General features: G+C 42.2%; 1 protein-coding gene across 3 annotated transcripts in view; it reads right to left on the bottom strand.

The window, feature by feature from the left end:
* LOC138960238 (uncharacterized) overlaps window positions 1–9,278 on the bottom strand; it is a 44,196-nt gene extending 34,918 nt beyond the window's left edge. The window contains exons 1-2 of one of the 3 annotated variants that reach the window (XM_070332045.1): window positions 8,869–9,278; window positions 2,318–2,513 (exon numbers count right to left, since the gene is read on the bottom strand). In XM_070332045.1, the coding sequence (XP_070188146.1) occupies window positions 2,318–2,507 (190 nt within the window). In that variant the 5' untranslated portion in view covers window positions 2,508–2,513; window positions 8,869–9,278. Of the gene's footprint in view, window positions 1–2,317; window positions 2,514–8,094; window positions 8,247–8,544; window positions 8,846–8,868 lie in introns of those variants that run through there. The other 2 variants (XM_070332046.1, XM_070332044.1) reach the window with 2 other exon arrangements.
* Between the last annotated feature and the right edge of the window lie 4,988 nt (window positions 9,279–14,266).

The raw sequence follows: 14,266 nt of genomic DNA, 5'->3' as shown, positions 1-14,266 counted from the left end.
ACCCACGACCTCCCAATCACCGGGCGGACGCCTTAATTACCACTAGGCCAACCGTGCCGGTTTTCGAATCAGTGAATTATGACAGGGAAAACATACAAAAATGTCGTGTTCGCTCGATTAACTGCTTAGAAGTACATGATAAAGATAAACTGAACGCCGAGGCATTTTGCGTGGGTTAAGATTGTTTGATCGCACCCCCACCTCCTCCAGCTCGTGCTGTTATCTTTTCACTTTTAAAAATTAGATTGTAAATCGTCATTCAAAACTGTTCTGAATGTGAGAATGTTGCAACGGAAAGATAACAGAGACTGCACACAAAGCAACAACAAAAAGGAAGAAGACGAAGAAAAGAAGAAGAAAGACAAAGAAAACCAACAGCGTTCAAACAACCAGCCAACCAACTAAACAAAATCCCCTCGAAATAAATAAAACAAAAAAGTGAAAAGCCGCATAAAACCGGAAATAAAACCACACAAAATACATTCTACAGTGGAAAAAGGACGCAAAGTTCAAGTAGGACAATTGATTTCTTTAGGTGTCGGGGAATCTTAATATTTCCCCACTCCGTCACTGTATGTCACAAAAACCAATTTCGGCCCATTTCGCTGAACTAAAGATTGTCTAGGAAACATCGCAGACTTGGGGGACCGAATGCAAATGAAAAAACGTCTCGACTCGGGCCCCTTACCAAAACTTCAGTCAGTGTTTATTGCACAGGGAGGGTCTCTCCTTCCAATACTGCCACAAAAAAGAGTCGCGCAAATTTGAAAATTACTAATGGAATGAGACGGGGAGGGAAGTTGAAGGTATAGTGATAGGGACGGAGGGAGATAGGGCATCAGAAGGGGGAGGAGATCGGAAGTTGGGAGAGGGGGGGGGGGGGGGGTTGAGCAAGAAGAGGAACAAGAGAGAGAGAGAGAGAGAGAGAGAGAGAGAGCGAGAGGAGAGGGCTGGGAGCTTTTAAAGTACAGCCACACCGAACCGGGTCGGACGATATATTCGTAAATCTTCCTCTGGCGGTCTTATAACCGACTTCTCAGGTTCACAGTAAAAGCAAAGCTAATAAGTTTGCGCAAAGTCAAATAAACATTCTGGGGAATCCGACTAGGTCAAATGGCAAGCAAAATGGACAAGCAGAGAACCAATGTAGCATATGAAACAGTCTCATTACAAAGTCAGACGAAGCGAATTACCAGGCGGGAGAAAATGATCATGAGAAAAAAGCTAAATGTGTGACGCCTAATAAAAAAACAAACAAACAAATTAAAAAACAAGCAAAATTATCATCAACAACATCAACACCAACAACAACAACCAAACAACAAGCAGAAAAAAACAAGAACAAAAGAATTAATTGACCGCTGTATGTTGCATTTTTTATGGAGAAAGTGACGGTTTGGTTTCACAAAACGATGTACACGATACATGTCCATCTGTACAGAGATATGCTTTGCCAAACATAACCAACCCCGAATGCTGGAATCATTAAACAGAAAACATTCACATGAACGTATGATTACAAGTTCCCAGCTCTCTTTGGTAAAAGTCCATATGGATTTTTGTGAAAAAAGAAAAAGCACGCCACTTTTCCCTTTTTTCTGAAGCCTCAAAATTACCTTTCGCACTTGTAAATTACGATACATCGTCCAGGGTTCTATTAGGCGACTGACGGTGACCAATCGATTTCATACCTCAAATTTCAAGGCCACGTACGGAAAAAGAGAGAGAGAGAGAGAGAGAGAGAGAGAGAGAGAGAGAGAGAGAGAGAGAGAGAGAGAGAGAGAGAGAGAGAGAGAGAGAGAGAGAGAGAGAGAGAGAGAGAGAGAGAGAGAGAGAGAGAGTGAGAGAGAGAAAAAGAGAGGCAGACATCATCGTCATACATAACCAAGAGAGAATCACCACATTTCGTGGGAACATCGGCATAATAGACACACATTTCAAGCAGTCGGACACACTGGAAATCGAGCGGATAGAAACACAAGCAGCCAGACAGACCGAGAGACCTATACACTAAAGCTTTTTGGACAGACACACAGGTACACACAACAAGCCAGACAGACAGGGGGACAAACACCAAAATATGTTTGGACAGACACACACAGCCAGCCAGTTCCAACCTTCAGGTATGTCATCGTAGCAGAGCCCCCACTACTCGTAGTGAACGTTGTACTTCTGATTGGTCTCTGGGTCTCTGATTTCAAGAAGACAGACACAGACAAGCGAGCGGATAGAACCACAACCAGCCAGCCAGACAATGAGACCTGCACTAATAAGATGTTTGGACAGACACGTGCAGGTACAGGCAGTCAGTTCTCACCTTCAGGCATGTCTTCGTAGCAGAGCCTCCACAGCCCGAAGTGGAAGTTGTACTTCTTTTTGGCCTCTGGGTTGACGTTGTCCGGAGTGTGCACACGGTACCAGTTGTCCGTCAGCAAGGCCACAATGGTCAGCGCCAGACTGGCCAGCAGCAGGAACAGCACCAGCACCAACACGTAGTACTGACCCATCCCGTTCTGCAATAAAACAAGGCTTCATTAGTAACAGGAGCAGAACCCAACGTGGTGGCCGAGTGGTAACGCACTTGCGCTCGGAAGCGAGAGGTTGCGAGTTCGACCCTGGGTCAGGGCGTTAGCAATTTTCTCCCCCCTTTCCTAACCTAGGTGGTGGGTTCAAGTGCTAGTCTTTCGGATGAGACGATAAACTGAGGTCCCTTCGTGTACACTACATTGGGGTATGCACGTTAAAGATCCCACGATTGACAAAAGGGTCTTTCCTGGCAAAATTGTATAGGCGTAGATAAAAATGTCCACCAAAATACCCGTGTGACCTGGAATAATAGGCCGTGAAAGGTGGATGCAGCGCCTAAAGGCAGTCGATCTACTGGCCGATGTGAATGCGTGATATACTGTGTAAAAAATTCCATCTCATACGGCATTAATAGGTAACATGCGCCTTGAGTCGCCTTGTGTGGTGAGATACGTGCGCGATATAAATCCTCGTAAATAAATAAAATAAAATAAAAATATAAGGAATAGACGAATTCCGAATATAACTCTGTCGGGTTTGTACGGGTTGTGAAAGAGTGAATGCCCTTACTTTTTTCTCGGACAAATCACTAGCGAGGGGTGTGTCGGAAACACGTAGACAGGAGCACGTGCGAAGTTATTTGTCAGAGGAAAAGCAACTTGGGTATTCAGTCTTTCACAACTCATACAAATCCCACGAAGTTATTTCCAAAAATCAACTATTGCGGTTGAATACGGGGTGCAGATACCCTTCAGTAAATCATTTTACGAGACAGCCGGAAACGAGGACCTTATTAATTTTTATCTCTAGGCATCTTGGCTAGCGTAGCAAGGCGGATACAAGACCAGGGAGGGATGGTATGCACGTTAAAGTTACCAACCGGGTGGGAACCAGCCGTGGAGTCGGATTGGTTGGAATTTAGGTGTGTTCGTGATTTCAACCAATCCAACGCCGCGACTGGCTCCCTCCCTGCTGGTTAGTAATTTTAACTTCGTCGTGCACATCAGCCTAGATGTCCAACCAAACTGCTGAACAGGTAGTATGACACAAACAGGAGTAATTGAAATTTTGACTCAAATGCAGCTACTTAACATTACCTGCTATTCAGACTTGGTCGTGTGACAGACGTTTTCTTCCACACGAGATTACGTTGATTGTCTAACGAAGCCGTCAGAATCGAGTGTGGAAGAAAACTCTGTCACACGTCCAAGTCAGAATAGCATTTATGTCTCACAGCTTCAACAGAGGAGAGAACAAACACGTTTTGCGTACTCAAGCTTGACAAACCTAAACACAGGAGCAGCCATTGTGAAGAGATCTACTTTTTGACGGAAGTGAACGAACAACTATGAATGACGTCTCGGTATATGTGAATGACGTCACAGTCATCGTCACAGTCTGTATCTTTTGAAGCATCCCATTCTTCATGACGTCTTGTTTGTTCTTTTCGGGGTCTTTGTCATCTATGTTCAGAACTCTGTCCTTCTAGTTTCAGACTAACAGGCCTCCTGAGCGAGCCACTTTCCAAGGGCAGCTAAATTCGCGTATGGAAAAAGTACTGTCGTCAGGGATGCCGTTCTCAGTATTATCAGCGTTGAAGAATTTGTAAAGAGAAGAAACGATAACAGCAGGAGAAATAAAAGTCGTGTGTGCATTTTGGGGCTTTTGGACGATTTCGAGTTTGAATCCGTTCTTGCACATGCTCCAAAGCGTGTAACATACAATCTTGCACACGTTTGCTTTAGTAGTGGCAAAGAAGGAAAGCGTGTGACATCATTTGATATCAACTCTGTCCAATGATTTGTTAAAGGTACCATAACAATTCACCAAGAATGTGTCCAACTCCAAGCTTGTTCATGCGGTTGTGCATCCTTCCACTTGAGTGCATAAAACCCAGCAATATGCGTGGCTCTACCTGTTTCATGTGCATATAGCAATTGTGTTTACTTATCTGCACACGTAACATTGGTGTCATTTACGAAATTAGTTCGTCAACAAATTCCCATTCTTGCTAGCACTCAACCAGGGCGTAAGGATGGGTATGCATTCAAGTGGAAGGGTGTTTTACCCTAGAGAGATCTTTGTTGTGCAAATGATCGCTTAAGCGAGAAGAATGGTGTTTACAATGTATTTTCTGGCCAACAGCGTTACAAAACAAAAACAATTTTTCAATTGCCGTTCCTGAAAACGCGCCATTGCGAAAGCGCTCCGGGCCTTTCAATCTACTGATCGAGGAAATGAAAGACTTGAATTCCAATGAAAACACGATAGAAAGGTCTTTAAAACATATAATGGACTGCTTGAATTTTCATCCAAGAGAGCCTAGCGTCCACACTGTAATCATTTATACAAGACATTTTGCATTTAAGCTGTATGTGTCAACAGGTTGCAGTTAAGGGTTGGTTTTTTTTTTTTTTTTTTTTTTTTGGGGGGGGGGGGGGGGGGCTAATAACGTACACTTCAGAGTAGAAGCACGGTAAGGATACGTCAGTGTTGAACTGACAGAATACAATCTATACAGTGTATTATCATCAACTGCATACATTACCCTATACTATTGTTGTTCTTTGTTGCGAGCACTGGCGCCTGAGCCCGCCTGAGCTACCCCTACTGTGTTGACAAGAAAATGGCTTCTTGTTTACCTGCATACATTATAACTTCCTACGCAGTTTTGACATTCGGGACGACTTATGATATACATCGTGCTCACAGTGTAGTATAAAACTTATTAAGAGATCTAGCATGCACACACAATCTCTCAGTCTCACGCATAAACACAAACAGAAAAGAACTGTCTGTCTTTGTGTGTGGGTGTGTGTGTGCATAGACCATTTATCTGGTCTATGGTGTGTGTCACTGAGTGTGTGTGTGTCTCTCTCTCTCTCTCTCTCTCTCTCTCTCTCTCTCTCTCTCTCTCTCTCTCTCTCTCTCTCTCAAACACACACATAACCACAAAGGACCACACACTAGAAACTGTTCACGACGCACGCACCAACACACACAAACCTCAAACACAAACGTTCATGCACACCAACAAACAGAGACTGTTAACTACGCAGCAACCAATGGTTTCGACATAATAAGGGGAGAAGAACGTATACTCTAATTCAAGTCTAAAGAAACACGATACAGCTAGGACATTATTGTACACCACCTTTCTCGGAAAACCAGTCTTTTTATATTTAGTCAAGTTTTGACTAAATATTTTAACATCGAGGGGGAATCGAAACGAGGGTCGTGGTGTATGTGCGTGTGTGTGTGTGTGCGTGTGTGCGTGTGTGTGTGTAGAGCGATTCAGACTAAACTACTGGACCGATCTTTATGAAATTTGACATGAGAGTTCCTGGGTATGAAATCCCCGAACGTTTTTTTCATTTTTTTGATAAATGTCTTTGATGACGTCATATCCGGCTTTTCGTGAAAGTTGAAGCGGCACTGTCACGCCCTCATTTTTTAACCAAATTGGTTGAAATTTTGGTCAAGTAATCTTCGACGAAGCCCGGGGTTCGGTATTGCATTTCAGCTTGGTGGCTTAAAAATTAATTAATGACTTTGGTCATTAAAAATCTGAAAATTGTAAAAAAAAATAAAAATTTATAAAACGATCCAAATTTACGTTTATCTTATTCTCCATTATTTGCTGATTCCAAAAACATATAAATATGTTATATTCGGATTAAAAACAAGCTCTGAAAATTAAATATATAAAAATTATTATCAAAATTAAATTGTCCAAATCACTTTAAAAACACTTTCATCTTATTCCTTGTCGGTTCCTGATTCCAAAAACATATAGATATGATATGTTTGGATTAAAAACACGCTCAGAAAGTTAAAACAAAGAGAGGTACAGAAAAGCGTGCTATCCTTCTTAGCGCAACTACTACCCCGCTCTTCTTGTCAATTTCACTGCCTTTGCCATGAGCGGTGGACTGACGATGCTACGAGTATACGGTCTTGCTGAAAAATGGCAGCTACTTGACTAAATATTGTATTTTCGCCTTACGCGACTTGTTTTTTTATCTGCGGGTCGGTGGTTAAGCACCCCTTGCTTGTGAAAATATAAGAAGGAAGTTTCTATTGCATACATATTTTTTTAGTCGAGTTTCTTTTTGGGCTGTCTTTGTTCAGAAAGGCTTTAGTCATGACCGAACAATTCTTATGGTCGAAAGGGATTCTTCTTCTTTCTATGGATACTTAGACGTGTGAGTGTGTGTGTGTGTGTGTGTGTTGTGTGTGTGTGTGTGTGTGTGTGTGTGTGTGTTGTGTGTTGTGTGTGTGTGTGTGTGTTGTGTGTGTGTTGTGTGTGTGTGTGTGTGTTGTGTGTGTTGTGTGTGTGTGTTGTGTGTGTGTTGTGTGTGTGCGGTGTGTTGTGTGTGTGTGTTGTGTGTGTGTGTGTGTGTGTTGTGTGTGTGTTGTGTGTGTTGTGTGTGTGTGTGTGTGTGTGTGTGTGTGTGTGTGTGTGTGTGTGTGTGTGTGTGTGTGTGTTGTGTGTGTGTTTCCATTATGTGCATGCGCTTGTAGGCGCCGCGAGTTTTGTGTGTGTTTTTGTTTGTGTGAGTGTGGAATGTACGTGTGTGCGTGCGTCGGCGTGTCATATGGATGTTTGTGTGTCTGCGTGCTCATATAACATGCGTGCACATATACACGGCCTTCTGCCTGTCTGGATGAGTCAGCTGCAACATGTAAAAGGAAGTAATACAGAGCGCCTTTGTAAGAATGAGGCCAGCCTTTCATAATTATTACCTGTCAGTCTGCATTCACATCATTTTACTTCCTTGCGGCCGCATTGTTACACTGAGAGCATGTCAAACACGATTCTGTAATAGCCCATACAACTGCCCAGGTAGAAAACCGCAGGTTGGAAAAGGGCTCTTAACGATCTCGTTTGAAGTTTGAATCCCTTTCTATGCAACGTTGGAGTGTGAAGAACGGTCAGTCTCGAAAGCAGAGCAAATAGTGTAGTTATTGAAACACTTCGTGCTTGGGCTCGAATACTCAGCCGGGTGAAAGTTATTGCAAATATGCATACCACTGAATATAGTAATGCATAATATGTTTTTTAAATAACTTCTAATTCTTTAAAATAATTCGCGATTGCCATAGCTCAAGCTGCATCGTGACAAATTATAGAATGTTATGTTGGTATGCTCAATGCAAAACACGTATGCCTACGCTCAGGTAGGGTTCTGTTTACATCACCAACGGGATGGACTTCAAGTTTAATCTTGTCGTGCCTGACAATTCCGGGATTTACGTCGCACTTTTAGTGGAGTAAAAACCATTGCCCCACCCTCTATCTATCTGTGTGCGAGTCACAGTGTGTGTGCTCGTGCGTGGGCCACTTGGTGTGTGTGTGTGTGTGTGTGTGTGTGTGTGTGTGTGTGTGTGTGTGTGTGTGTGTGTTGGTGCGCGCGTCGTGAAAAGTTCTACCAGACACACAAACAGACTGCCCAGCACCTGATTTGAAAATCGTTTGTGTAACTATTTCACAATCACAAAGGTAACATGAATTCATTCAGCATAAGAGCATGTTACACACACAAAAAAACAGCAAATTACACGTACCAAACATGTTTTCTTTGGTTCCGTAGTCATGATAGTGAAACACTGAGAGTGAGATTACCAAACCACACCCGTGTAACTGTAAGCAGGGAAATAGTAAAGTCACCCTCACAGACCGAACACTCAACTCAAACTGTTTGCCAATACAGTCATTGCTACTGAACGGGAGATCGAATAAACACAATTTACAAAAAGCGATCTATAGACTTGATAATTTGCATGATACTGAATACACACAAACACGCCCCGAGATCATAGGTCAGACAACAACAAAGACTGTGTCTGCTTGAAAGGCCATGCATACCAAATCCGTATCGAGATTGGTTTAGGATTTCTAAGCAGGCAGATCTTTGAGATACCTTTCGAATGCCAATATTATTGTTACTTTCCAACATTAGACATGACAGAATTAAGCCACTCCCCGAGTGTTCATTCCAAAAGATTAAGGCTTACCTTGGAATGAATGGCACACAGTGACAACAATTCGGCGTCAGTGGTGGTGAATGGGTGGATCGAGGCGTATACAACTACACGCTTGCACTGCCTTCAATCTTTTAATCATTCATTCAATCCAGTGTAGTAGTGGCAGTAGTAGTACTAGTAATAAACCTTGCCAAGTATGGAATGTGTACTACTCAGTGCAGCTTACACCTTTCACCCCACGCTGTCTGAAACACTACTGCGTGTGATATGGACACGCGGTGGTCAGTAAAACTTGAACAATGCAAACACTGAGCAGGTGAAACAGTGTGCTAGTGTTGATCGATCGAACATTACCTTTCTACTTCCTCCTCTGTCAAAAATCGAAGCTGTATCTTCCGGTATCCGCAGATATGAATCGCACACAAAGCGCGCTGGACAGGTGATAGATAGTTGACTGAAACAGGTGTACAATTCCCTCGAGCTGTCAGTGTGAGTGTGCGTGTCACAGGCTAAACTTTGTGTCGTCTGCGTTTGCCCGGCAGACGGCAATGAAGCAACGCCGACAAAATTGTGTGCAGTTCAGCGCGACAGTCAACTACGGCGACTGAGTGGGAGAACACATCACGCTTCGGTCCAGTGAACACAATAACGGCCTTTCAGTTTCACATCCGACATGAAAACACGGAGAGGCAGTTATGTCCCTTTGTGCACGAAGAGGAGACAATTGGATCCGCGATGACACAGCGTGTAAAAACACGTCTACGTTTTTTGATCGGCATTCCCATGCGTTTTGTTTGAATAAGATACGGGCGTTATAGGTTGGGCGTTAGGTAGTGTCTAAATACCTGAGTGCGTGTGGGGCACAATAATGGTGTGCTGTTCTGTGGTGACGAATCGTTCGAGTGGGAGGGTAAGATAAAGAGGGTCGGCCTTCCCTGTGACCTAGTTACCTGCATTGTCACCTGGCCGTTGTGTGACAAGGCTGACAGTGGTACGATGGAGGGGGAATGTCGGGGTGGGGTGAGGGGTAAAGTATCACTTTCTTGTAGAAATAGACGTGTAAGACATTAATTTTGAGATCCTCCACCTTATCTTATTGTCGTCGTCGTCGTCATCGTCGTCATCATCATCATCATCATCATCATCATCATCATCATCATCATCATTATCATCATCGTCATCGTCATCGTCATCATCATCGAGGCATCAGATAAAAAAGAAGAATGTAAAAAAAAGAAAAAGAAGAGAAACACCTACATAAATGCTATTACAGATCGTGTAATAATTATTGAGAATTCTGCCTTTGATTTCAAACAAGTGGTATAAGAATAAGAATAAGAATACTTTATTTTCTCATAGAGAAATTCAGGGGTGGTACATAACAATAATACAAACAAGACATTGATTTTACATAAAACATATTGCACTATATAACATGGACATCTTTAAAGCACTGCGCTTACATATTCTCGCACACCTACGCGTACAACGAACTATGGCTAAACATCATTGCAAAATATCATAACATACAATATATCGCAGGAAATATACGGTTGTACATAAAACCAATACATACATGTACATTACTACTGATTGCATTGGCAGAAGAGGGGCTGAGTCGGGTATGTGGATGTGTTTACATGTTGCTAAGGGTGATGGATTTGGGGATGAAGCTGTTTTGCAGCCTGAGTGTCCTAGCTTTGTGCGTGCGAAGTCTACGGCCAGAGGGAAGGAGTTCATAGAGGTGGGCTAGGACATGGGACCTATCTGAAGCTATCCGCCTACTCTTTCTCACCACACGCTTTTCATACAGGGACTCCACACTTGCTTGCTGCCTGCCAATCACCTTGCTACTGACATTCACCATTCGCACTAAGACATTCCTGTTCTTCACACGCAGACCTCCATACCAGGACACAAAACCAAAAGTGATGACAGACTCGATGAAAGAGCGGTAGAAAGTTTGAAGGATAGAAGAGTTCACATTCAACTTCCTAAGTTTCTGAAGGCAGTAGATGCGTGACTGACATTTTTTGTGTATGAGGGTGGTGTTTGCATTGAAGGACAGCTTATCATCGATAACTGTGCCAAGATACTTATATTCAGTCACACGCTCAACAGTCACACCATCAATCATCAGGTCAGGGACAGGGGCAGGGTTTCTTCTAAAGTCTATCAGAAGTTCTTTGGTCTTTGTCACATTTAGGTCTAAAAAGTTGTCTTTACACCAGGCGTTGAAACGTTCTACTTCTGCAAAGTAAGTTGCGTCACTATTGGAGAGATCTTCTAGCGCTGTATCATCTGAATATTTGATAAGAAGGGTGGAGTCAGTGCCACTGCAGTCGTTAGTGTAGAGTGTGAACAACACAGGGGAGATAACTGTACCCTGTGGAGAGCCTATGGAGGTGGACCTAAGGGAAGAGAGAGCTGTCTGAAAGCGGACTGACTGGGTTCTGTTAACGAGAAAGTTGATAATCCACAGGATAAGCCTTGGAGTCACGCTGTAGAGGAGAAGTTTCCGGGCCATGAGGCAGGGTTGGATAGTGTTGAAGGCAGAAGAGAAGTCTATGAAAAGAATGCGTACAAAAGAGCCAGGTTTTTCTAAGTGTGTATACATATATATATATATCTATATCTATATATTATATATTATATATTATATAATATAATATACTAGATGAATACCCGCTTCACCGGGTAGGCCCTAGGGCTTCGCCGGGAAGAAGTAGAGCCGAATACCCGGCTTTGCCGGGTGTACGACGGCTTCGCCGGCGCACCGTACGGCGCACTGGAGAAGATAAGGAAGAGTTACTGGGAATGGATGTACAGAAAGCATATTTTTTGGAATGGCCCTATATCAATGTAAAGCTTATTCATTGCTCTATCTTAAAAACATGTTAAATTTGTGAATTATCTCCCTTTGGTTGCACCAGACAACAGTTAATGCCCTTTGTTTGGAAACAAGTGTTTCTTGAAACAAACAAGTGTTTTTTTTACACTTTCAAATGGAGAAATTTTAAAACAAAAGGTTTCAATTACAGTCTATGACATCCTTCTCCGCAGAGAAGCTTACGTTTTGAGCCGATTTTGTGAAAACACGCGCGCATGATACAAACAAGAGGGATGTGACCCAGATTTTTGACAACAAACGACCACGGGTGACTGTACTTTGCGTTGCGCCCTAACAAAACCAGGAACTTAGGTCGATTGCCAGTGGATTGAGTATTTGAAGCAAGTGTGGCAGTATGCAAGATACAAATCTCTACGGAAATTAAAAGCCCAAAGCAGAAGAAAATTCCACTATTTTATCAAATTTACTGAAAGTTGTCACATACAGAATGCCTTTTTGCTTGTCCACTGCACTCGTCAGAACCATTAATAGTGCAATAATATGGTTTAAAAGAAAGTTCACGATGTTTTTCTGTGATATTGTCAGCAGTACCACCAACTATACTGCTGAACCTGTCAGTTCGTATTCATGACCGAATTCAAAATACCGTCCTCCAGTAGGGGTGTCACAAGTACCAAGCAAATTACATGAGCATCCCGGGCAAAACATAAACATAAAATGATATTTTTAAGCCCTAATACAGCGGCCTTCCTCATAGCATAAATTAGGTATGAAACTATCCCGTATTCCCTGTAGCGCAATAAGCCAAAATAGATCCTAAGACTAAAATGTCAGCACATTTCTCTATAAATCCCAGTTAAAAGAATGTTTTAATATAATTGTATGAACAAAGTTACGTTCTCTGCAATTGTTGGGTTATACACGACCACTGGAACCCCCAAAACATGATCACCAATTGAAAAATATGACGCTAAGCTGTCTTAACTTCAGTATGTGTGACACTGCATTTCGGAAAAGTTTTTGGAGCCCCGATGTCACATGCGGTAATTGTCAAATTGAGAATAGGTAGGACGACAATACAGTAGGTATAACTCACTGTTTTTTCAAATTCTCCATGCATTGACTTCTTTTTAATCTGCACTCCAAAACAATCTTTGTGAAGTCGAAATTAATTCAAATAAAGAGAAATTATGGCCGCTTTGTATTTTTTTAAACACAGGTAGTGCACCACAAAAACAGTGTTTACTCTAAACGGGGGACACGTCTATTGATAGAAAAATATGTACACTTTATGAAAAAAAGTTGTAAAGAAAGTTTCACACAATAATTTGTGATCAGGAAAACTGTTTTTTGCACCAAATTTCTTTTGATGTTTCTAGTTATCTCGATTTATGATGTTGACATTTGCTGAAAGTCTTTGAAACAGACCATAGTTTTTGGAAAAGAATAGTCAGGGTATTTTTTGGTTTATGAACAATTCTGTATAATGCTAGACATGGCTTTCCCGATTTAACGTATTAAAGAGCCCATTGATATTCAGCAATTTGAGACATTTTCCGGATTACAATTATTTAATTGTTTGTAAATCCACTTGATGAACATTCTTGCAAAAACAAACTCGAACATCTTTTGACGGCATGAGTTTACGTAAGCATTTGATCGAAAAATAGTTGGTTACTGAGATCGTTCAAAATGGCTGCAAAGTAGCGAGGATGGTGTGTTTCATCTGCATTTTAGAGTCTTTTGCACACTCTGGTGCTAATGTACGTGATCAGGACGGTAAGATTAAAAATAGAACTACCAAGAAAACGTAATTTCAGCAGGGGGTACACTATTTTTCAAGTGTGGATGATCGTAAGTTAATGTTTTGAAGAAAAGGTATTCAACTAAAAAAGGCTACGAATTCTTCAAAATTGCGGTGCACCTCGAGGCTGATGTCTGTTCTTTAATCGTAGGTAATTTGTTTTACACCAAAAACAACGCAAAAGACACGTTTGAACTGCCGAACTGCACAAGGTGAAAGCGTGTTATTTTCTCTCCCTGTTTTGGAGATTACCGATGTTCCGCGAGAGTGACCTTTCCTTAGCTTGGTTATGTCTAATACAAGGCCCCAAAAAGGTCACGAACGCACGCACACACACGCACACACACACACAAACACACACAGTTCCTATCCTTCCCCCATCTACCCCCCCCCCCCCCCCCCCTCCTCCCCTCTCCTTCAACCCGGCATAAATCTTTGCCGCTCTGTCTGTCTCAGAGTCTCTCTCTCTCTCTCTCTCTCTCTCTCTCTCTCTCTCTCTCTCTCTCTCTCTCTCTCTCTCTCTCTCTCTCTCTCTCTCTCTCTATTTTTTTAAATTGTTTATCATTGTGTGTCTATGTGTCCCAAGGACAGATTGTAAGAAAAGGCGTAGCCTTAAATCTTAATCCTTGTTAAATAAAGTGTAATTCAATTCAATTCAATTCTCTCTCTCTCTCTCTCTCTCTCTCTCTCTCTCTCTCTCTCTCTCTCTCTCTCTCTCTCTCTCTCTCTCTCTCTCTCTCTCTCAGATCTCCAGCTATTTTTTTCAAGCTTTTCGACGCACAGATTCAACCGATGCTGGCATATGGTGCCGAAGTTTGGGGGTTTGAAGCAGACCATACACCTATAGAGAGAGTTCATTTATTCGCACTTAAACGTTTTTTTGAATACGAGTATGAGAACACCAAATGCTATGGTCTATGGAGAAACGGGAAGGTACCCCTAATTGTTTATAAACAGCTTTGTTAAATGCATTCGTTTTTGGCTACGTATATTGAGGATGCCACATCATCGCCTTCCGAGCAAGGCGTATAAAATGCTGAAATATCTCCATGAACAAAATAAGAAAACATGGGCCTCCTCGATCTGTTACACTCAGT

This window comes from Littorina saxatilis, linkage group LG2 (assembly GCF_037325665.1).
Source record: "Littorina saxatilis isolate snail1 linkage group LG2, US_GU_Lsax_2.0, whole genome shotgun sequence".
Classification (NCBI taxonomy): Eukaryota; Metazoa; Mollusca; class Gastropoda; order Littorinimorpha; family Littorinidae; genus Littorina; species Littorina saxatilis.
The sequence above is the reverse complement of the archived record's forward strand: the minus strand, read 5'-3'. Positions and strand labels throughout refer to the sequence as shown.